The sequence below is a fragment of the Oncorhynchus masou genome, unplaced genomic scaffold (assembly GCF_036934945.1).
Source record: "Oncorhynchus masou masou isolate Uvic2021 unplaced genomic scaffold, UVic_Omas_1.1 unplaced_scaffold_1852, whole genome shotgun sequence".
NCBI lineage: Eukaryota > Metazoa > Chordata > Actinopteri > Salmoniformes > Salmonidae > Oncorhynchus > Oncorhynchus masou.
In genome coordinates, this window is record NW_027008361.1 from 40029 (window position 1) to 65297 (window position 25269).

The 25269-nt window shown below is 46.4% G+C and overlaps 1 protein-coding gene across 3 annotated transcripts in view; it reads right to left on the reverse strand.

Moving 5' to 3' along the window:
- Positions 1–7679: 7679 nt before the first annotated feature.
- Positions 7680–25269, reverse strand: part of LOC135532446 (protein transport protein Sec31A-like) — a 31825-nt gene continuing 14235 nt past the window's right edge. For 2 of the 3 annotated variants that reach the window (XM_064959953.1, XM_064959955.1), the window contains 10 exons: positions 25018–25163; positions 24665–24838; positions 22136–22312; positions 21542–21818; positions 20660–21079; positions 16562–16617; positions 15855–16013; positions 14005–14124; positions 13777–13848; positions 7680–9576 (listed from right to left, as the gene is read on the reverse strand). In XM_064959953.1, coding sequence (XP_064816025.1) covers positions 9397–9576; positions 13777–13848; positions 14005–14124; positions 15855–16013; positions 16562–16617; positions 20660–21079; positions 21542–21818; positions 22136–22312; positions 24665–24838; positions 25018–25163 — 1781 coding nt within the window. In that variant the 3' untranslated portion in view covers positions 7680–9396. The remainder of the gene's footprint in view (positions 9577–13776; positions 13849–14004; positions 14125–15854; positions 16014–16561; positions 16618–20659; positions 21080–21541; positions 21819–22135; positions 22313–24664; positions 24839–25017; positions 25164–25269) is intronic. The other variant, XM_064959954.1, reaches the window with a different exon arrangement.

The following is a 25269-nucleotide window of genomic DNA, read 5'->3' on the forward strand; positions in this document are numbered from 1 at the left end:
TATATATATATATATATATATATTTGTGTTCGGAAGTTTACATACACTTAGGTTGGAGTCATTAAAACTAGATTTTCAACCACTCCACAAATTTCTTGTTAACAAACTATAGTTTTGGCAAGTCGGTTAGGACATCTACTTTGTGCATGACACAAGTAATTTTTCCTACAATTGTTTACAGACAAATTATTTCACTTATAATTCACTGTATCACAATTCCAGTGGGTCAGACGTTTACATACACTAAGTTGACTGTGCCTTTAAACAGCTTGGAAAATTCCAGGAAATGACGTCATGGCTTTAGAAGCTTCCGATAGGCTAATTGACATAATTTGAGTCAATTGGAGGTGTACCTGTGGATGTATTTCAAGGCCTACCTTCAAACCCAGTGCCTCTTTGCTTGACATCATGGGAAAATCAAAAGAAATCAGCCAAGACCTCAGAAAAAAAATGGTAGACCTCCACAAGTCGGGTTCATCCTTGGGAGCATTTTCCAAATACCTGAAGGTACCACGTTCATCTGTACAAACAATAGTACGCAAGTATAAACACCATGGGACCACGCAGCCGCCATACCGCTCAGGAAGGAGACGCGTTCTGTCTCCTAGAGATGAACATAAAACTTTGTTGCGAATAGGACGGTACAAAAGTATCTATATCCACAGTAAATCGAGTCCTATATCGACCTATATCTTCATAGGAAAAGTGCAAATCAATCCCAGAACAACAGCAAAGGACCTTGTGAAGATGCTGCAGGAAACAGGTACAAAAGTATCTATATCCACAGTAAAAATGAGTCCTATATCGACATAACCTGAAAGGCTGTTCAGCAAGGAAGAAGCCACTGCTCCAAAACCGCCATAAAAAAGACAGACTACGGTTTGCAACTGCACATAAGGACAAAGATCATACTTTTTGGAGAAATGTCCTCTGGTCTGATGAAATAAAAATAGAACTGTTTGGCCATAATGACCATCGTTATGTTTGGAAGAAAAAGGGGGAGGCTTGCAAGCCGAAGAACACCATCCCAATCGTGAGGCACAGGGGTGGCAGCATCATGTTGTGGGGGTGCTTTGCTGCAGGAGGGACTGGTGCACTTCACAAAATAGATGGCATCATGAGGGAGGAAAATTATGGGGATATATTGAAGTAACATCTCAACACAATAGTCAGGAAGTTAAAGCTTGGTCGCAAATGGATCTTCCAAATGGACAATGACCCCCAAGCATACTTCCAAAGCCTATAGAACATTTGTGGGCAGACCTGAAAAAGGGTGTGCGAGCAAGGAGGCCTACAAACCTGACTCCATTACACCAGCTCTGTCAGGAGGAAGGGCCCAAAATTCACCAAACTCATTGTGGGAAGCTTGTGGAAGGCTACCTGAAACATTTGACCCAAGTTAAACAATTTAAAGGCAATGCTACCAAATACTAATTGAGTGTATGAAAACTTCTGACCCACTGGGAATGTGACGAAAGAAATAAAAGCTGAAATTAATCATTCTCTCTATGATTCTGACATTTCACGTTCTTAAAAAAAGTGGTGATCCTAACTGACCTAAGACAGGGAATTTTTACTAGGATTAAATGCCAGGAATTGTGAAAAACTGAGTTGAAATGTATTTGGCTGAGGTGTATGTAAACTTCAGACTTAAACTGTATGTCCCCCCCACTTCTAAAACCAAAGTTGTGCCCCTTGTATCTGGTGTGACCACCATTTACCTAATGCAGCAAGACACATCTCATTCTCATGGAGTTGATCAGGCTGTTGATTGAGGACTGTGGAATGCTGTCCCACTCCTCTTCAATGGCTGTGCAAAGTTGCTGGATATTGGCGGGACCTGGAACACGCTGTCGTACACATAGATCCACAGCATCCCAAACATGCTCAATGGGTGACACGTCTGGTGAGAATGCAGGCTATGGAAGAAGAAACACAGTTTCAGCTTCTAGGAATTGTGTACAGATCCGTGTGACATGGGGCTGTGCATTATCATGCTGAAACATGAGGTAATGGCGGCAGATGAATGGCACGACAATGGACCCCAGGATTGCGTCACGGTATCTGTCCATTCAAATTGCAATCAATAAAATGCAATTGTGTTCATTGTCCACAGTTTATGCCTGCCCATTCCATAACCCCACCGCAACTATTGGGCACTGTGTTCACAATGTTGACATCAGCAAACGGCTCGCCCACACCACGCCATACACGTTGTCTGACATCTGCCTGGTACAGTTGAAACCGGGATTCAAGGTCAAGATCCTGGTAAAGATGACTAGCACACATATGAGCTTCCCTGAGAGGGTTTCTGACAGTCAACTGTCCAGGTGGCTGGTCTCAGACGATCCCGCAGGTGAAGAAGCCGAATGTGGAGGTCCTGGGCTGGCGTTGTTACACGTGGTCTGCGGTTGTGAAGCCGGTTGGACATACTGCCAAATTCTGGAGGCAGCTTATCGTAGAGAACATTAGATTCTCTGGCAACAGCTCTGGTGAACATTCCTGCAGTCAGCATGCCAATTGGACACTCCCTCAAAACCTGAGACATCTGTGACATTGTGTTGTGTGACAAAACTGCACATTTTAGAGTGGCCTTTTATTGTCCCTAGCACAAGGTTCACCTGTGCAATGATCATACTGCTTAATCAGCTTCTTGATATGCCAGACCTGTCATGTGGATAGATTATCTTGGCAATGGTTAAATGCTCACTAACGGGGATGTAAACAAATTTGTGCACAAAATTTGAGAGAAATAATATGTTTGTGCGTATGGAACATTTCTGGGATCTTTTAGTTCAGCTCATGAAACATGGGACCAAACTTTTACATATTGCATTCATATTTTTGTTCAGTGTAGATAGCCAATTCAAAACAACGTGTCGCAGTTATCTCGCTAGTTAATTATAACTAAGCATTAATGTCGTTGTCGCCTCTCCACCCGCACTAGCCTAAATAAATCTGCACCGTTGGAAAACTGGGATTACCCTCTATTAAACCGTAGCCGTGTAATTGCGACAACAAAAATGGTAAGAATTGACAAATGACTTGCTGCGCATCACAGGAGTTTGGTGGTACCCGAACTGGGGAGGACAGGCTCATGGTAATGACAGGAGTGGAATCAATGGAATGGTATCAAACACCTGGTTTCCATGGTTTCCAGGTGTTTGATGCCATTCCATTATGCTCCGTTCCTGTCATTATTATGGGCTGTTCTCCCCTCAGCAGCCTCCTGTGCTGTGCATAGATATCTCCTGAAATAGGAATATTTGAGCCTTTATATATAAACAGTTCAGCCGTGTTCACATTGGCAGTTTGAAGTGACTCAAATCCTATTTATTTGCATAATCTTAGCTTGCTACATAACGTCTGAGTGATAGGAAGCACAAGCACCACCACTAATCAGCCTACACCACTATGGCATACACCTGTTGTTACTATGACGACTAGGGTAGCCTTGTCTGCAAATGACTGCTGTTTGAACAGACACATCCGATTTGGCCACGCTGTTTGGACAAGTCAGTAGTCCAAAACGGATTTGAAAAACATAACTGATTTGCGCATTAGGGCCTGCAGGAACAAGGCTTTAGATACCTTGCTTTGAAGTATCCTACCTTATCCATCTGATCAATATATCCATCTGCAAAAAGGGGGGCAACCATCCTCCAGGAAAACAGTGGTGAAAAAAAGTACTAAATTCTCATACTGGAGTAAAAGTAAAGATACCTTAAAAGAAAATGACTCAAGTAAAAGTGAAAGTCACCCAGTAAAATACTACTTGAGTAAAAGTCTAAAAGTATTTTTAAATATACTTAAGTATCAAAAGTGAATGTAATTGCTAAAATATACTTAAGTATCAAAAGTAAAAGTACCAATAATACAAAATTCCTAATATAAATTCCTTATATACAGCCAAGGTCCACCAGATCAGAGGCAGTAATGATGACTAGGGATGTTCTCTGTTTAGTGAGTCCACCAGATCAGAGGCAGTATGGATGACCAGGGATGTTCTCTGTTTAGTGAGTCCTCCAGATCAGAGGCAGTAGGGATGACCAGGGATGTTCTCTGTTTAGTGAGTCCTCCAGATCAGAGGCTGTAGGGATGACCAGGGATGTTCTCTGTTTAGTGTGCGAATTGGACCATTTTCTATCCTGCTAAGCATTTAAAATGTAACGAGGACTTTTGGGTGTCAGGGAATATGTATGGAGTAAAAAGTACATCATTTTCATTAGGAATTTTGTGAAGTAAAAGTAAAAGTTGTTCAAAATATAAATAATAAAGTACCCCAATAAACAACTTAAGTAGTACTTTAAAGTATTTTTTACTTAAGTACTTTTCACCACTGCAGGATAGCTACTGGGTGTGCAGACTTTAGTTCAAGCCCTGCTCTAACCACATTGTAGCCTAAACATCAGTTGCTCAACAGGACCTTGATAAGCAGACTTGGGTGTTTCAGGGATAGATTAAAAGTCAAGCCTGGTCACCCAGAAGCTCTCCAGATGGAGGGTTGACCACATGTTGACAACATGTGACTAAGAGTGCAGGTCTACTTTGAGGTTAAGTGCCTTGATCAAACACCGTGACATCAGCTCAGGGATTCGATACAGCAACCTTTTGGTTACTGACACGATGCTCTAACCACTAAGCTAGCTGCTAAAGGCTTGTAAGTAAGCATTTCACGGTAAGGTCTACCTACACCTGTTGTATTCGGCGCAAATACATTTTTATTTGATTACTTAACAGATCCATGGCTGTGCTATCTTTGTCTTTGAGGCCAAAGCTCTCAGTAAATTGTGAGGGGTTCCCTAAAATTCAAAGCTGGCTAGAGCTCTAGGAATCATGTCTGGGTAGGACTATGAATGTAGATATTTTCTGCTCCCCAAATGGCACTCTATTGCCAATATAGTGCTTAACATGACCAGGGCCCTCTTTTCAAAAGTAGTGCACTATATAGGGAATATGGAGCCATTTGGGATATATCCCATATGACACTGACACACCCCACCAACACAATAAGACTGTGTTCATTTCCCATTGGTGAATGTAGGATAATTACATATGCATTGTGTTTGATGGAGGTTATGGTTACATCACCTTGTCAAGAAGAGGTTACTTTAGGTCATAATGGCACTAGGGCGGTTCACCTGGTAAAATCACCCGCACAACAGTCTACGTCGTCTGATTCAACACAACCAATCAGCAGCAGTTCTTCAACATGTGTTCCCCTCTGACCAATCCTACGACATGCCTGCAAAGTGAGTGAAAACCTTAGCAAGGCATCACGTCTGAAAAGGGAAAAAAAGAATCCAACCTATAAATTACGGTCATTCCTATATGAGCTCATTGGGACGTCCCTACCCTAAACCCGAACTTTACCCATAATTTACATTCCCCTTGGATGATAGTGGCACAGATGGTACAATGAGCCAGATCTTTCATTGGCTGTATAAATGTGAAGAAACCGGTTGGCGTTTCCACTCACTACCAAATATGGTGATAAGAGGAACCCCAATAGCCGGCTGTGGGAGAAGATGGAGCCAGATGGATTTTGGCCTACAATCTGCAAATTTTCTCATCGATGAAACATTTGATCTCCATACGGTTTTCTGTTTCCAAATCTAGAGTCTGTAACAAACATAGTAAATGTGTTGTTGATTTTACGCATTAGCAAATGTTTTAAAAATTGCGTTGTTTAAAAGGAGTGCAAGGGCGAATTTTGATATTGTACACGTACACTTCAGAGTAGGCGTTCCTTTAACAGAAATATGCAAATAAACTCTAGAACACGCCAATAGGATCTCACTAGCTCGTGCTTGGCTCTGCCCACCTCCTTCCTTGTTCTGCCCACTATGATTAATTTGCTCTCATTGGAAAGGACAGGCTCTGGTATATCTTGGGTTAGTTATAGAAATCTTTGATAGTGGGGTGACGTGTTCCCACCTTAAAAACCTCCAGCTTTGTTGTATGGCTATAGCTGAGTTTTGGCGCCACCTACCTGGCAAGACACAACATGACAAGTCAGAACATTCGTAGTATCACGGTCTCGTAATTGGGTGATTCTGCAACTACGGGCATTTCCATGTTATCAGGTCAATTTTGGGGATTTTATTTAAAAACATATAATATATATAATATTATTATTATTATTATGTTAAGTTGACACTACAAGCGGTTCCATACTAGTTGGTTCCATGCTGTTGGTCCGCTCCATACCACTCAGTTCAGTTCAGCCTGACCTGCTGTTATTAAGTCTCTCGTGCCATTCATTCATTCACCTTCTCTCCTGTTGACCCACATGTACATTAGCCTACTCTGCTGAGGAATCCACCTTACACAATCATAAATCCCTTTATACACTTTCTGCATTAAACATTGTCACTTCCTTATTTATACAAGTCTGAATTATTTATTTATTTCAAAACAAAAATATATACAGCAAAAGGATGGCAATGTAAGCATCAATGGATTTGGATAAATATTTTTGTGCAACAAATAATGAGCACTGGGTGAGGTACTTCAATGCCTTCTGTTGCCACATGAGGTTCTCTGTTCACTCTCTCTGGCCAACCTGTTTAACATCTCTTCAACCAACCTATCGTACAGAACTAATACACAACAGGGTGTAACATAGTAAATTACATGACCAAAAGTATGTGGACACCCACTTGTTGAACATCTCATTCCAAAATAATGGGCATTTGTATAGAGTTAGTCCCTCCTTTGCTGCTATAACAGCCTCCACTCTTCTGGGAAGGCTTTCCACTAGATGTTGGAACATTGTTGCGGGGATTTGCTTCCATTCAGCCACAAGAGCATTAGTGAGGTCGGGCACTGATGTTGGGCGATGAGCCCTGGCTCCCAGTCGGCGTTCCAATTTTTCTCAAAGGTGTTTGATGGAGTTGAGGTCAGGGCTCTGTGCAGGCCAATCAAGTTCCTCCACACTGATCTCGACAAACCATTTCTGTATGGACATCGCTTCGTGCACAGGGGCATTGTCATGCTGAAACAGAAAAGGGCCTTCCCCAAACTGTTGCCACAAAGTTGGAAGCACAGAATAGTCTAGAATGTCATTGTATGCTGTAGCATTAAGATTTCCCTTCACTGGAACTATTGGGCCTGAACCATGAAAAACAGCCCCAGACCATTATACCTCCTCCACCAAAACTTTACAGTTGGCACTATGCAGTAGGACAGGTAGCGTTCTCCTGGCATCCGCCAAACCCAGATGCGTCCGTCGGACTGCCAGATGGTGAAGCGTGACTCATCACTCCAGAGAACACGTTTCCACTGCTCCAGCTCCCTCTCAAACATTTGATTTGAATTAGCACATTAGATCTCGACTAATATGAAGTACATACGTAATCATAGGCCACTCCCACTGAGAACAAAACACTAGAATGGGTCAGCTTTGGTGTCATCATTTTTTGTGCACAAACCCCCTCCTGAAAAAGAACAAGGTGGCGTGGCAAGGTCGTTCCTATGGTTACGCACAATTAGAAACTAAATATAGGATGCAACAGGTCAAATAAGAAATCTCTAATTCCTTATTAAAACAGGGGTAATTGCTAATTCATGATTTAAAAAAAAAATGGGGAAATACTAATTAATTATTAAAACAGGGAATTCGTCAACAACAAAAAAATAGGGGGAATGCAGCTTACGCACCACTTACAATTCACAAAAATATTTCAAGATATTTATTCATGGGTTTCTTTGCCATAATTCATATTTCAGTCGATAACTGCCACGTTCTTCAATCAGCATGAAATGTCAAGTGTAACCACGCCAAAGCTGTTTACAGTGGTGTTGCTCATTACAGTTTATACACAACAGAAGCCAGCACACTATAAACAGGGGGCGAAGCCAACAACCAGGACACACACAGTTCTCATACAGTATCTCAATCACACAAGCTAGCTGACAGCAGCGGGCCGCTCTATAGTGACTGTAACGCAGACTGACTATTCAAAAAATCCAGCCACTCCACAAGAATCATCAAATGACATTCTGTTGTTGCATAGCTCTGGACCAGGGCGTAATGTGCAGGCTCTGACACAGCTCTGAGTCAACAAGCTGCATGTAACACCCTGGATCAGAGCTAGTTGTTGCAGTGCTTTGGCCTGAAAACGGAACAAAGTAAGAGATGGCACACTGGTCTGTAGAGCACACTGGTCTGTAGAGCACACTGGTCTGTAGAGCACACTGGTCTGTAGAGCACACTGGTCTGTAGAGCACACTGGTCTGTCGAGCACACTGGTCTGTAGAGCACACTGGTCTGTAGAGCACACTGGTCTGTAGAGCACACTGGTCTGTAGAGCACACTGGTCTGTCGAGCACACTGGTCTGTCGAGCACACTGGTCTGTAGAGCACACTGGTCTGTAGAGCACACTGGTCTGTAGAGCACACTGGTCTGTAGAGCACACTGGTCTGTAGAGCACACTGGTCTGTAGAGCACACTGGTCTGTAGAGCACACTGGTCTGTAGAGCACACTGGTCTGTAGAGCACACTGGTCTGTAGAGCACACTGGTCTGTAGAGCACACTGGTCTGTAGAGCACACTGGTCTGTCAGTGAAAAATGTAACAATTTCAGCGCCATGGTACAGTATGCATTACAAAAGTGTATATATCTCATTCACTCTTCCTAACTATTGTAAAAATCAGCTGGACGTTGTGTGGTTTGTTAAGGAGAGATGAGGTAGGAAGGTGGACAAAACAAAGTCTTCCCTTCGTTGGATGTGTTACCATGTTAAGAACTACTGACAGCCAGAGAATCCAAACCCACATTGTTCAGAGACATTTGCGTATCTTTCTCCACTCTCAAACATTACGACATTAAAATCCTCAGCTATCTACAATCCTCCCACATCAGTAACCCCCACCTCTTTAACATCAGGTATCTTCCCATCGAAAAGCTAAAAGGACTCAACTTCTTTAATACTATTGGGTGTTTTGCTGTTGATAACCACCACAGTGACTCGTCTTCTCAGAGAGAAGAACACCTCTCGTCATCAGCCAAGTCAGAAACCTTTCAATGAGTCGGCTTTAGTCAAGCGAAAACCACACATCTGCAATCATGTTTTTTGTTTTATCAAAGCACATTTCAACAGCTGAAAAAGAAATAAATATCTAATCTATAAACATTGTGATCCATCCATATGATAACACTGAAGGCTTTTTTTATCTTGGTGTGTTTTTGAGTGTTCCAAATGGCACTCTACTCCCTATATAGGGCACTACTTTTGACAAGAGCCCTCGGGGGCCCTCATAGACCCCTCGGGGCCCTCATAAATCATAGGGCCCACGGGGCCCGTAAAGAGCCCATAGGGTCTGGTCAGAAGTAGAGCATTATAGGAAATGAGGTTTATTCTAGAAGCCTGCCTTGGTGTGGGATCAGTGGTCAGACGCCCAGCTTGTTGGCGATGGTCATGACCACTTTGAGGATGGGCATGAAGGCTTGGATCTCGCTGAAGTTGCTGCTGGTGACCACAGCAGTGTGGACCTCTAGGCCTCGCTGGTAGTTCTGGCCCGCCACACAGCGGCTGATCTCATGTAAACCCCCCAGGATGTTGTTAGACAGCTACAGGATGAGGGGAGAATTTAAAGTTACTATAGGCATGTACAGATTTCCTTCGGGTCTGTTATGTAGTGGACTAACTTGACTGGGTCTGTTATGGAGTGGAGCACCATGACTGGGCCTGTTATGTAGTGGAGCACCATGACTGGGCCTGTTATGGAGTGGACTAACTTGACTGGGCCTGTTATGTAGTGGAGCACCATGACTGGGTCTGTTATGTAGTTGGCTAACTTGACTGGGTCTGTTATGGAGTGGAGCACCATGACTGGGCCTGTTATGGAGTGGAGCACCATGACTGGGCCTGTTATGGAGTGGAGCACCATGACTGGGCCTGTTATGTAGTGGACTAACTTGACTGGGTCTGTTATGGAGTGGAGCACCATGACTGGGTCTGTTATGGAGTGGAGCACCATGACTGGGTCTGTTATGGAGTGGACTAACTTGACTGGGTCTGTTATATAGTGGACTAACTTGACTGGGTCTGTTATGGAGTGGACTAACTTGACTGGGTCTGTTATGGAGTGGAGCACCATGACTGGGCCTGTTATGTAACGGAGCACCATGACTGGGTCTGTTATGTAGTGGAGCACCATGACTGGGCCTGTTATGTAACGGAGCACCATGACTGGGTCTGTTATGTAGTGGAGCACCATGACTGGGCCTGTTATGTAGTGGACTAACTTGACTGGGCCTGTTATGTAGTGGAACACCATGACTGGGTCTGTTATGTAGTGGACTAACTTGACTGGGTCTGTTATGGAGTGGAGCACCATGACTGGGTCTGTTATGGAGTGGAGCACCATGACTGGGTCTGTTATGTAGTGGACTAACTTGACTGGGTCTGTTATGTAGTGGAGCACCATGACTGGGTCTGTTATGTAGTGGACTAACTTGACTGGGTCTGTTATGTAGTGGAGCACCATGACTGGGCCTGTTATGTAGTGGACTAACTTGACTGGGCCTGTTATGTAGTGGAACACCATGACTGGGTCTGTTATGTAGTGGACTAACTTGACTGGGTCTGTTATGGAGTGGAGCACCATGACTGGGTCTGTTATGGAGTGGAGCACCATGACTGGGTCTGTTATGGAGTGGAGTAACTTGACTGGGTCTGTTATGGAGTGGAGCACCATGACTGGGTCTGTTATGGAGTGGAGCACCATGACTGGGTCTGTTATGGGGTGGAGCACCATGACTGGGTCTGTTATGGAGTGGAGTAACTTGACTGGGTCTGTTATGGAGTGGAGCACCATGACTGGGTCTGTTATGGAGTGGAGCACCATGACTGGGTCTGTTATGGAGTGGAGCACCATGACTGGGTCTGTTATGGAGTGGAGCACCATGACTGGGTCTGTTATGGAGTGGAGCACCATGACTGGGCCTGTTATGGAGTGGAGCACCATGACTGGGTCTGTTATGGAGTGGACTAACTTGACTGGGTCTGTTATGGAGTGGACTAACTTGACTGGGTCTGTTATGTAGTGGACTAACTTGACTGGGTCTGTTATGGAGTGGAGCACCATGACTGGGTCTGTTATGTAGTGGAGCACCATGACTGGGCCTGTTATGTATTGGACTAACTTGACTGGGTCTGTTATGGAGTGGACTAACTTGACTGGGTCTGTTATGGAGTGGACTAACTTGACTGGGTCTGTTATGGAGTGGACTAACTTGACTGGGTCTGTTATGGAGTGGACTAACTTGACTGGGTCTGTTATGGAGTGGACTAACTTGACTGGGTCTGTTATGTAGTGGACTAACTTGACTGGGTCTGTTATGGAGTGGACTAACTTGACTGTGTCTGTTATGGAGTGGAGCACCATGACTGGGCCTGTTATGTAACGGAGCACCATGACTGGGCCTGTTATGTAGTGGAGCACCATGACTGGGTCTGTTATGGAGTGGAGCACCATGACTGGGTCTGTTATGTAGTGGACTAACTTGACTGGGTCTGTTATGGAGTGGAGCACCATGACTGGGTCTGTTATGTAGTGGAGCACCATGACTGGGCCTGTTATGTAGTGGAGCACCATGACTGGGCCTGTTATGTAGTGGAGCACCATGACTGGGCCTGTTATGTAGTGGAGCACCATGACTGGGTCTGTTATGGAGTGGAGCACCATGACTGGGTCTGTTATGTAGTGGAGCACCATGACTGGGCCTGTTATGTAGTGGAGCACCATGACTGGGCCTGTTATGGAGTGGAGCACCATGACTGGGTCTGTTATGGAGTGGACTAACTTGACTGGGTCTGTTATGTAGTGGACTAACTTGACTGGGTCTGTTATGGAGTGGAGCACCATGACTGGGTTTGTTATGGAGTGGAGCACCATGACTGGGTCTGTTATGGAGTGGAGCACCATGACTGGGTCTGTTATGGAGTGGAGCACCATGACTGGGCCTGTTATGGAGTGGACTAACTTGACTGGGTCTGTTATGTAGTGGAGCACCATGACTGGATCTGTTATGTAGTGGAGCACCATGACTGGGCCTGTTATGTAGTGGAGCACCATGACTGGGTCTGTTATGGAGTGGAGCAAGATGACTGGGTCTGTTATGTAGTGGACTAACTTGACTGGGTCTGTTATGGAGTGGACTAACTTGACTGGGTCTGTTATGGAGTGGACTAACTTGACTGGGTCTGTTATGGAGTGGAGCACCATGACTGGGTCTGTTATGTAGTGGACTAATTTGACTGGGTCTGTTATGTAGTGGACTAACTTGACTGGGTCTTATGGAGTGGAGCACCATGACTGGGTCTGTTATGGAGTGGAGTAACTTGACTGGGCCTGTTATGGAGTGGACTAACTTGACTGGGTCTGTTATGTAGTGGACTAACTTGACTGGGTCTGTTATGGAGTGGAGCACCATGACTGGGTCTGTTATGGAGTGGAGTAACTTGACTGGGTCTGTTATGGAGTGGAGCACCATGACTGGGTCTGTTATAGAGTGGAGCACCATGACTGGGTCTGTTATGGAATGGAGCACCATGACTGGGTCTGTTATAGAGTGGAGCACCATGACTGGGTCTGTTATGGAGTGGAGCACCATGACTGGGCCTGTTATGTAATGGAGCACCATGACTGGGCCTGTTATGTAACGGAGCACCATGACTGGGCCTGTTATGGAGTGGAGCACCATGACTGGGTCTGTTATGGGGTGGAGCACCATGACTGGGCCTGTTATGTAGTGGAGCACCATGACTGGGTCTGTTATGGAGTGGAGCACCATGACTGGGCCTGTTATGGAGTGGAGCACCATGACTGGGCCTGTTATGGAGTGGAGCACCATGACTGGGCCTGTTATGGAGTGGAGCACCATGACTGGGTCTGTTATGGAGTGGAGCACCATGACTGGGCCTGTTATGGAGTGGACTAACTTGACTGGGTCTGTTATGTAGTGGAGCACCATGACTGGGTCTGTTATAGAGTGGAGCACCATGACTGGGTCTGTTATAGAGTGGAGCACCATGACTGGGTCTGTTATGGAGTGGAGCACCATGACTGGGCCTGTTATGGAGTGGAGTAACTTGACTGGATTAAAATGAGAACTAAGTGACATCATGGTACAGGAGTCACGTTAATACAGAATTGTGTGATTTTGTACAGCAAATCTAAAATGCTTCTCATTGTAATTTCCGCTGTGCATCAGACTCATTTTGTGCTTCAGTTGCATTTCTCCACTCGGATGAGACTTCAGGAACGGCGTTCTATCAGCGGATAGCGCTCTGACTGATGTGAAGCTACTTTTCCGTGTAGCCAACAGATTAACTTCAAGCAAAACATTGGGAAATATAGCTGGCTCCATTGTCTCTATGCTAAAACAGAAATATGATGGCCGTGCATTGTTTTTTTGCAACAAAAAAAAAGACAGTACTTTTTAATTGTAAACTCATGCATTTACTTGTGTGGCTGCCAGCCAAATGGCGTTCCACTTCTGTTGTCGTCTGATGAAAACGAAGCTATTTTCTGCCAGAATGTGTTGCACTAATGTATTTTCTGTGAAGGCAAACTCTAGTTTCATGTCCCTGATCACTCTATTGAAGAAAAAAAAATCTAAAAACAGACGAATTTCAATATAAAAACGCAGGTGAAATGGTTTAAAAACACAGATTATTTTTTTGAAGGTGTGTGTTTTGAAACAGCAGATTTGTGAACTCTGAGGCTAGGGCCCTGTGGTAGAGTATCTGCTCCGTGTTCTCACCGTTTGCTCTCTCAGCTTGTCATACAGGTACCCAAGGCGTTTCGATGCATCGTCAAGTTTCCTTTTTGTTTGCTGAGGGAAAATAAATAAATATATTGAATACCAGGATGTCAGACTCCAACAGCAGCACCTTCAGAATGGCTCTGTGTGTCTTAGGCAGATAGACGGGTAGAAATGATGTCTTTTCAATCACAAGAGCCGATACCACAGTCTTCTGTAAAGACTTACTGGGTCTTGTGCGGCGAGCTGGCAGCGCTGTACCAGGCTGTCGAAGGTCTGCTTGAGGACCATGTGCTCTGCAGGGATCTCTCTCTGCTCCACCCTCTCAGCCGGCAGCGCCTGGAGGAGCTGAAGGGACACACAGGGGTTAGAGGTCGGCCTGCCTGTAAGTGACTGGTAGCCTGACTTTAGGGGTTAGAGGCCGGCCTGCCTGTAAGTGACTGGTAGCCTGACTTTAGGGGTTAGAGGCCGGCCTGCCTGTAAGTGACTGGTAGCCTGACTTTAGGGGTTAGAGGTCGGCCTGCCTGTAAGTGACTGGTAGCCTGACTTTAGGGGTTAGAGGCCTGCATGCCTATAAGTGACTGGTAGCCTGACTTTAGGGGTTAGAGGCCGGCCTGCCTATAAGTGACTGGTAGCCTGACTTTAGGGGTTAGAGGCCGGCCTGCCTATAAGTGACTGGTAGCCTGACTTTAGGGGTTAGAGGTCGGCCTGCCTGTAAGTGACTGGTAGCCTGACTTTAGGGGTTAGAGGCCGGCCTGCCTATAAGTGACTGGTAGCCTGACTTTAGGGGTTAGAGGCCGGCCTGCCTATAAGTGACTGGTAGCCTGACTTTAGGGGTTAGAGGCCGGCCTGCCTGTAAGTGACTGGTAGCCTGACTTTAGGGGTTAGAGGCCGGCCTGCCTGTAAGTGACTGGTAGCCTGACTTTAGGGGTTAGAGGCCGGCCTGCCTATAAGTGACTGGTAGCCTGACTTTAGGGGTTAGAGGCCGGCCTGCCTGTAAGTGACTGGTAGCCTGACTTTAGGGGTTAGAGGCCGGCCTGCCTATAAGTGACTGGTAGCCTGACTTTAGGGGTTAGAGGCCGGCCTGCCTATAAGTGACTGGTAGCCTGACTTTAGGGGTTAGAGGCCGACCTGCCTGTAAGTGACTGGTAGCCTGACTTTAGGGGTTAGAGGCCGGCCTGCCTATAAGTGACTGGTAGCCTGACTTTAGGGGTTAGAGGCCGGCCTGCCTATAAGTGACTGGTAGCCTGACTTTAGGGGTTAGAGGCCGGCCTGCCTGTAAGTGACTGGTAGCCTGACTTTAGGGGTTAGAGGCCGGCCTGCCTGTAAGTGACTGGTAGCCTGACTTTAGGGGTTAGAGGCCGGCCTGCCTATAAGTGACTGGTAGCCTGACTTTAGGGGTTAGAGGCCGGCCTGCCTGTAAGTGACTGGTAGCCTGACTTTAGGGGTTAGAGGCCGGCCTGCCTATAAGTGACTGGTAGCCTGACTTTAGGGGTTAGAGGCCGGCCTGCCTATAAGTGACTGGTAGCCTGACTTTAGGGGTTAGAGGCCGACCTGCCTGTAAGTGACTGGTAGCCTGACTTTAGGGGTTAGAGGCCGGCCTGCCTATAAGTGACTGGTAGCCTGACTTTAGGGGTTAGAGGTCAGGCTGCCAGGCCTTTAATATAAAGTAACTGGCAGCCTGATTTTAGGGGTTAGAGGTCAGGCTGCCAGGCCTTTAATAAGAAAGTAAATGGCAGCCTGACTTTAGGGGTTAGAGGTCAGGCTGCCAGGCCTTTAATAAGAAAGTAAATGGCAGCCTGACTTTAGGGGTTAGAGGTCAGGCTGCCAGGCCTTGAATAAGAAAGTAAATGGCAGCCTGACTTTAGGGGTTAGGAGGTCGGCCTGCCAGGCCTTTAATAAGAAAGTAAATGGCAGCCTGACTTTAGGGGTTAGAGGTCAGGCTGCCAGGCCTTGAATAAGAAAGTAAATGGTACTGGGTTAGGTCGGCACTAGTCTCATGCTACCAGAAATCCCACTGTATTCTGGCTCCAGAACTGGGCATGGAGAAACACAGAAGAGACGAGGTTGTCACTGACCTGTACGCTGGGCTCCTGAGGGGCCCCTGGGGGGAACTGCTGCGTGCGGCTGGGGTCGTGGCCCTGCTGTCCTTGGGGCTGATGATGGCCCTCCATGGGGAAACCCCCCATAACAGGGGCGGTGATGGGAGCCGGAGGGGTGTAGTTGTCTGGGACAACCTGAGACACGGACAGAACACAGATTCACACACTACCAGGTTTATTACACAGACATAAATAAAGATAAAATAAAAAAGCTTTTAACTAGGCAAGTTAGTTAAGAACAAATTATTATTTTCAATGACGGCCTAGGAACAGTGGGTTGACTGCCTGTTAAGGGGCAGAACGACAGATTTGTACCTTGTCAGCTCGGGGATTTGAACTTGAAAACTTCCGGTTACTAGTCCAACGCTCTAACCACTAGGCTACACTGCCGCCCCAGCTTCATCTTATACTGGTTAACATTCAGCTAAGATCTTACTGCATGTTTAAACACGTGATACTGAAATACCAAAAGACCGTCTACAACATCTGGAGAACATGGATTCACTGAATACTGGTTTACATACAACTAAGATTGTAGCTATTAACATTTCCAAGATGGTCAACTGGTCCTGGACTGGGTTGGACAAATTGGAACTGGTCCACATTTGTCCAGTCGGAGCTAGTCCGTGTTATCAGAGAGGATGTGGAATCCGGTATGAAAGTCATTTATCCAGAGGAGATACCTTTTTCTTCCTAGAACCCCCCCGTACTGCTGGTGGGTCATTCCATCCATCTTGTCCTATAGATAGTGAAAGATGAATAGTCAGCCACAAGACACCTGAGGCTTTTTAAGAATCCAGACAGCAGCCAAAGCCAAGAGCCTAGAGATCCATGGAATGTTCTGGGACATTAAGTTGAGCAGGGTTATTTCTCAATCTCTAAGGAGGATAAATTAGTCTTAAAAATCACTTTCAACTCTGAAAAATAAAAAAAGGTATTTCCACTTGAGTAGCAACAAACAGGTCACTTCAACAGGCAGCGGGCCACGGCCAGGCAGCAGGCCACGGCCAGGCAGCAGGCCACGGCCAGGCAGCAGGCCACGGCCAGGCAGCAGGCCACGGCCAGGCAGCAGGCCACTTCAACAGGCAGCAGGCCACTTCAACAGGCAGCAGGCCACGGCCAGGCAGCGGCCAGGCAGCATCACAGTGCACTTAGATTGGACACACTGACTGACAATAACACATTATTGTTGTTGCATTATCTTCACTTCTTGGTATAGCCTAATACTGTGCTAAATTTACATTTTTTAGTACTCAACTATCATAAACTTAAAACAGATATTTCGGTATTAAATTAGTAAATGTAAATCACCAACAACAGTAATTTAGCATGGATTATTTCACTACATCGTTACATTGTTTGTTATAAATCAAAGACCGGCTCAACACGTTCCTGTAAAATCATGTGACGGCAAAAACCTTTCTACATGTTTGCATTAACAGTCTTATCCCACCACATCTAAACCTAGCCCTGTCTTATCCCACCACATCTAAACCTAGCCCTGTCTTATCCCACCACATCTAAACCTAGCCCTGTCTTATCCCACCACATCTAAACCTAGCCCTGTCTTATCCCACCACATCTAAACCTAGCCCTGTCTTATCCCACCACATCTAAACCTTGCCCTGTCTTATCCCACCACATCTAAACCTAGCCCTGTCTTATCCCACCACATCTAAACCTAGCCCTGTCTTATCCCACCACATCTAAACCTAGCCCTGTCTTATCCCACCACATCTAAACCTAACAGTCTTATCCCACCATATCTAAACCTAACAGTCTTATCCCACCATATCCCTGTCTGCATTAACAGTCTTATCCCAACATAACCCTGTCTGCATTAACAGTCTTATCCCACCCTATCCCTGTCTGCATTAACAGTCTTATCCCAACATAACCCTGTCTGCATTAGCAGTCTTATCCCAACATATCCCTGTCTGCATTAACAATCTTATCCCAACATAACCCTGTCTGCATTAACAGTCTTATCCCACCCTATCCCTGTCTGCATTAACAGTCTTATCCCACCCTATCCCTGTCTGCATTAGTAGTCTTATCCCACCCTATCCAAACCTAGCCCTGTCTGCATTAACAGTCCTATCCCACCACATCTAAACCTATCCCTGTCTGCATTAACAGTCCTATCCCACCACATCCAAACCTATCCCTGTCTGCATTAACAGTCTTATCCCACCCTATCCCTGTCTGCATTAACAGTCCTATCCCACCACATCCAAACCTATCCCTGTCTGCATTAACAGTCTTATCCCACCCTATCCCTGTCTGCATTAACAGTCTTATCCAAACCTATCCCTGTCTGCATTAACAGTCTTATCCCACCCTATCCCTGTCTGCATTAACAGTCTTATCCCACCCTATCCCTGTCTGCATTAACAGTCTTATCCCACCCTATCCCTGTCTGCATTAACAGTCCTATCCCACCACATCTAAACCTATCCCTGTCTGCATTAACAGTCCTATCCCACCACATCTAAACCTAGCCCTGTCTGCATTAACAGTCCTATCCCACCACATCTAAACCTAGCCCTGTCTGCATTAACAGTCCTATCCCACCACATCTAAACCTATCCCTGTCTGCATTAACAGTCCTATCCCACCACATCTAAACCTATCCCTGTCTGCATTAACAGTCCTATCCCACCACATCTAAACCTATCCCTGTCTGCATTAACAGTCCTATCCCACCACATCTAAACCTAGCCCTGTCTGCATTAACAGTCCTATCCCACCACATCTAAACCTATCCCTGTCTGCATTAACAGTCCTATCCCACCACATCCAAACCTATCCCTGTCTGCATTAACAGTCCTATCCCACCACATCTAAACCTATCCCTGTCTGCATTAACAGTCCTATCCCACCACATCCAAACCTATCCCTGTCTGCATTAACAGTCCTATCCCACCACATCTAAACCTAGCCCTGTCTGCATTAACAGTCCTATCCCACCACATCTAAACCTATCCCTGTCTGCATTAACAGTCCTATCCCACCACATCTAAACCTATCCCTGTCTGCATTAACAGTCTTATCCAAACCTATCCCTGTCTGCATTAACAGTCCTATCCCACCACATCCAAACCTATCCCTGTCTGCATTAACAGTCCTATCCAAACCTAACCCTGTCTGCATTAACAGTCCTATCCCACCACATCTAAACCTAGCCCTGTCTGCATTAACAGTCCTATCCCACCACATCTAAACCTATCCCTGTCTGCATTAACAGTCCTATCCCACCACATCTAAACCTAGCCCTGTCTGCATTAACAGTCCTATTCCACCACATCTAAACCTATCCCTGTCTGCATTAACAGTCCTATCCCACCACATCTAAACCTAGCCCTGTCTGCATTAACAGTCCTATCCCACCACATCTAAACCTATCCCTGTCTGCATTAACAGTCCTATCCCACCACATCTAAACCTAGCCCTGTCTGCATTAACAGTCCTATCCCACCACATCTAAACCTATCCCTGTCTGCATTAACAGTCCTATCCCACCACATCTAAACCTATCCCTGTCTGCATTAACAGTCCTATCCCACCACATCTAAACCTATTCCTGTCTGCATTAACAGTCCTATCCCACCACATCTAAACCTATCCCTGTCTGCATTAACAGTCCTATCCCACCACATCTAAACCTATCCCTGTCTGCATTAACAGTCCTATCCCACCACATCTAAACCTATCCCTGTCTGCATTAACAGTCTTATCCAAACCTATCCCTGTCTGCATTAACAGTCCTATCCCACCACAACTAAACCTATCCCTGTCTGCATTAACAGTCTTATCCCACCACATCTAAACCTAGCCCTGTCTGCATTAACAGTCCTATCCCACCACATCTAAACCTAGCCCTGTCTGCATTAACAGTCCTATCCCACCACATCTAAACCTATCCCTGTCTGCATTAACAGTCCTATCCAAACCTAGCCCTGTCTGCATTAACAGTCTTATCTAAACCTAGCCCTGTCTGCATTAACAGTCCTATCCCACCACATCTAAACCTATCCCTGTCTGCATTAACAGTCCTATCCCACCACATCCAAACCTATCCCTGTCTGTCACTCTCACTGTCACCTTCATCATCGTCAACAAGGGGAGTACTCAGCCAAGGGAAGTACCCTGAAAGTTAAACAAGGAGGACAGCTCAATCAGAAGCATTTATGAATTAACATTACGTTATTCACGTCTCAAATCTCACTACACATGATTTAGTATTTATAAAAGAGACAAGTGTTAAACAAGAATCCACCATTTCTTCTTGAAGCATAAATGAATAAAGATATTTTTAAAGATGACTATCATAACAGATACACAGTGGTGTTACAGGCCTGTGTCCCAAATTACACCCCACTCCCTTTATAGTACGGTCCCCGGTCAACGGTAGGGTCCTACCGACCGTACGATCCCCGGTAGGGTCCCACCCGACGACCGTACGATCCCCGGTCAACGGTAGGGTCCCACCCGACGACCGTACGATCCCCGGTCAACGGTAGGGTCCCACCCGACGACCGTACGATCCCCGGTCAACGGTAGGGTCCCACCCGACGACCATACGATCCCCGGTCAACGGCAGGGTCCCACCGACGACCGTACGATCCCCGGTCAACGGTAGGGTCCCACCGACGACCGTACGATCCCCGGTCAACGGTAGGGTCCTACCGACCGTACGATCCCCGGTCAACAGTAGTGCACTCTACCAGGCATAGGATGGCATTTGGGAAGCAACACATGAATTGCATCTTAGTCAGTACCTGTAGGAGGAGCAGCAACCGACGGAGCAGAGAAGGACTTGACGGCCGGGGCTCCAGGACCTCCTTGTGGGTACCCAGGTCCCAGGGGTGGGTACGGACCAGAGGGGGGACCTGCAGGTGGGCCCTGGCTGTGAAGGTGAGACCCCCCTGGTGGGTACATGCCGACGGGGGCCCCAGGCTGCTGGTAGCTGGGTGGCATGGGGCCTGCAGGTAGCGAGGTGGGGGTGAAGCCTGACGGAGGTGGCCCTGGGCTGGGCATGGTGGGGAGGCCGCCAGGGGCAGAGAACGGAGGCAGGGGGGGTCCAGATAGGTTGGAGCCTGGCATAGCAGGTCCTGGAGGGAAGGCAGAGAGGCCGGGGCCACCTAGTCCTGCAGACATGGGCTGCTGTTGTGGCTGGAATGGCTGGAGTGGAGAGAACCCTGAGCAGACAGGAGACAGACATGTTACATCAAGACCAGTCTGGAGTAGTGTCTGGCAGGTGACAGAGTAGTACCTGGTTCAGCAGGGCACAGCTTGTATATTACGTTCAGATAGAAATATATTATGTAGAACAAACACGTTTCAATGTCACATACACAAGTACAGTGCTTCTACTCCTGCATTGCTTGCCGTTTGGGGTTTGAGGCTGGGTTTCTGTACAGCACTTTGAGATATCAGCTGATGTACGAAGGGCTATATAAATACATTTGATTTGATACAGTGAAATGCCTTTCTTACAAGCTCCAAACCCAACAATGCAGCAATCAATAAATGTAGCACTAAAAATAACACTGTAGAACAAAAAAAACAACAAGATGAAGTCAGTAGGCATACTACACACAGGGTCAGTTCCAGATGTAACACCTGCTGAACACGGCCCTGGACGGAGGACGAGTGCCTACCTGGGGCAGTGGCAGGATGTTGAGGGTAGGCTGGCCGTAGTCCTGTACGTGGCAGCCCACTCGGTGGAGGAGCAGGGGAGGAGGGAGGCAGACCGCCATACGAAGGAGGAGGCGGCCCTCTGGAGAGAGCAGCAGCTTGAGGAGTGAAGACTGTCGTCATAGGAGGCTGGCCAACCACTGACATCACAGGAAGAGGAGGCTGGCCAACCACTGACATCACAGGAAGAGGAGGCTGGCCACCCACTGACATCACAGGAAGAGGAGGCTGGTAGGGCCCCTGGAGAGGAACATCATTTACACACAGCCAGCGTCCCAAACGGCACCTTATTCCCTTTATAGTGAACTACTTCAAAAAGTAGACTGGAACGCAGCCACAGAGAAACACACATGAGAGAATAACAACATACCAAGCTGATGTTTCACAACATGAACTCTAGCAACTGCTATGATATCTTCAAGTGGAGATTAGACTCATCCATGTAAATACATCTGTTTACTTTGGGGTTTTTCCTCAGTCATTTTTGTGTGTGTTTATTGTTGCATTCTCAAGGCTGAGGCAAAAGTGTCAAATAAAAAGCATTCATTCCTAAATACCGGTGTCTGTGCTGGTGGTTGTGCTTGGACGGGGACAGCAGGGGCCAGAGCGGGGGCAGGTTGGCCCCCAGTCACCCTGACTCTGTTGTAAGGGAACGGTGGGGGCTGTTGCCCCCCTGCAGATCCTCCCTCTCCCTGGGCGTGGAACAGCCGGTCTCTCATCATCATGATGCAAGCCTGCAGGAAGACAAACACCACAACACAGTTATAATAGTACTTGAAACATTTCAAACAGTTTGATGCGTCAGCCTGCCTGAGGGGTAAACTATAAACCAAGGAGTTAGCAGGCTAACTTGCCCATTTCAAGCTTATCAAAAAAACACAATAATAACAATAAATCATAATATTTAGGCATGGTTTTATTGACTCAACAGCCAAGAACACATGGATGTTTAGCTTTGTTAATGAACCAGAAAATGTGTAGTAATTTCTGGTTGTTAATCAAATTTAGCTGGCTCACTCATTGATCCTGCTCTGCAGTACAGCCCTCTGGAGTAACAGATGGTAGGACAAACCCTTTTTAATTTATTTTTACCTTTATTTAACTAGGCAAGTCAGTTAAGAACAAATTCTTATTTTCAATGACGGCCTAGGAACAGTGGGTTAACTGCCTGTTCAGGGGCAGAACAACAGATTTGTACCTTGTCAGCTCGGGGATTCAAACTTGCAACCTTCCGGTTACTAGTCCAACGCTCTAACCACTAGGCCTCTTTCTGGACGACAACAACATTAGTCCCAAGAAACAAAGAGATCTTCTGTTGAATCTGACAATTAATCTTAATGGTTGTACAGTCGTCTCAAATGAAACTGTGAAGGACCTCGGCGTTACTCTGGACCCTGATCTCTCTTTTGAAGAACATATCAAGACCATTTCAAGGACAGCTTTTTTCCATCTACGTAACATTGCAAAAATCAGAAACTTTCTGTCCAAAAATGATGCAGAAAAATTAATCCATGTTTTTGTCACATCTAGGTTAGACTACTGCAACGCTCTACTTTCCGGCTACCTGGATAAAGCACAAAATAAACTTCAGTTAGTGCTAAATACAGCTGCTAGAATCCTGACTGAACCAAAAAAATGTGATCATATTACTCCAGTGCTAGCCTCCCTACACTGGCTTCCTGTCAAAGCAAGGGCTGATTTCAAGGTTTTACTGCTAACCTACAAAGCATTACATGGGCTTGCTCCTACCTATCTCTCTGATTTGGTCCTGCCGTACATACCTACACGTACGCTACGGTCACAAGATGCAGGCCTCCTAATTGTCCCTAGAATTTCTAAGCAAACAGCTGGAGGCAGGGCTTTCTCCTATAGAGCTCCATTTTTATGGAATGGTCTGAACCTTTAAGTCTTTACTGAAGACTCATCTCTTCAGTGGGTCATATGATTGAGTGTAGTCTGGCCCAGGAGTGGGAAGGTGAACGGAAAGGCTCTGGAGCAACGAACCACCCTTGCCGTCTCTGCCTGGCCGGTTCCCCTCTTTCCACTGGGATTCTCTGCCTCTAACCCTATTACAGGGGCTGAGTCACTGGCTTACTGGGGCTCTCTCATACCGTCCCTGGGAGGGGTGCGTCACCTGAGTGGGTGGAGTCACTGATGTGATCATCCTGTCTGGGTTGGCGTCCCCCCTTGGGTTGTGCCGTGGCGAGGATCTTTGTGGGCTATACTCAGCCTTGTCTCAGGATGGTAAGTTGGTGGTTGAAGATATCCCTCGAGTGGTGTGGGGGTTGTGCTTGGGCAAAGTGGGTGGGGTTATATCCTTCCTGTTTGGCCCTGTCCGGGGGTGTCCTCGGATGGCGCACAGTGTCTCCTGACCCCTCCTGTCTCAGCCTCCAGTATTTATGCTGCAGTAGTTTGTGTCGGGGGGCTAGGGTCAGTTTGTTATATCTGGAGTACTTCTCCTGTCCAATTCGGTGTCCTGTGTGAATCTAAGTGTGCGTTCTCTAATTCTCTCCTTCTCTCTCTCGGAGGACCTGAGCCCTAGGACCATGCCTCAGGACTGCGTGACATGACGACTCCTTGATGTCCCCAGTCCACCTGGCCGTGCTGCTGCTCCAGTTTCAACCGTTCTGCCTTATTATTATTGGACCATGCTGGTCATTTATGAACATTTGAACATCTTGGCCATGTTCTGTTATAATCTCCACCCGGCACAACCAGAAGAGGACTGGCCAACCCTCATAGCCTGGTTCCTCTCTAGGTTTCTACCTAGGTTTTGGCCTTTCTAGGGAGTTTTTCCTAGCCACCGTGCTTCTACACCTGCATTGCTTGCTGTTTAGGGTTTTAGGCTGGGTTTCTGTACAGCACTTTGAGATATCAGCTGATGTACGAAGGGCTATATAAATAAATTTGATTTGATTTAGTCCTCTTTCACCAGGCAAGATCAACAAAGCACAACTTTCATATTAAAATGCAAGTCTGAACACGATCCAGGAGAGAGAAAACACGGCGTCTTCGAAGCACGATGACACGTTTAAAACATTTCCCGGTTGATGAGGTATCTGAAGAGGAGTGGAGGTTGCGTTTACCTGGTCTGAGGTGTCTGGCAGGTAGGACAGGGCTGTAGCCAGGCTGCCTTGTGAAGCGAGGAGACCAGCGTAGTGAGTCAGCTTGTCAGCCAGGACAGGACTCTGTACAGCCACCTCGCTGTTCCTCAGACGCTCCACAGACTTACGCAGAACCATCATCTTCTCTACCAAGTCCTGGCGGTCAAATCACACAGACCACATAATGTTACCACCTGGTTACTACCACGTCAATAGAGATGGTATCTGTGGCCATCATCATAACGCTTGGGTTCACTTGGAAAAGTGACTTCCATGGTTAAATTAAGGATAAATATATAGATAGATATATATATAAAAAAAAAATGATTTCTTACCTCTAAAACCAGGGGAGATGAGCAGTCCCTCTGCAGGGCCCAGCATTCCACTAGTTTCTCAATGTTCCCAGAGCAAATGTAACAGAGACATGCCTGCAGACAGCGTTTCTCTGTCCTCTCCCCCTCCAGACGCGACCCCAGGGTCTCTACAGTACCAGGAGAGGGTGGGAGAGGAGGAGAGGTTAGATAGAAGATGTAACAGAGATCAGTTATAGTCCTACCAGGAGAAAGGGAGGGAGGGGTTAGGAACAG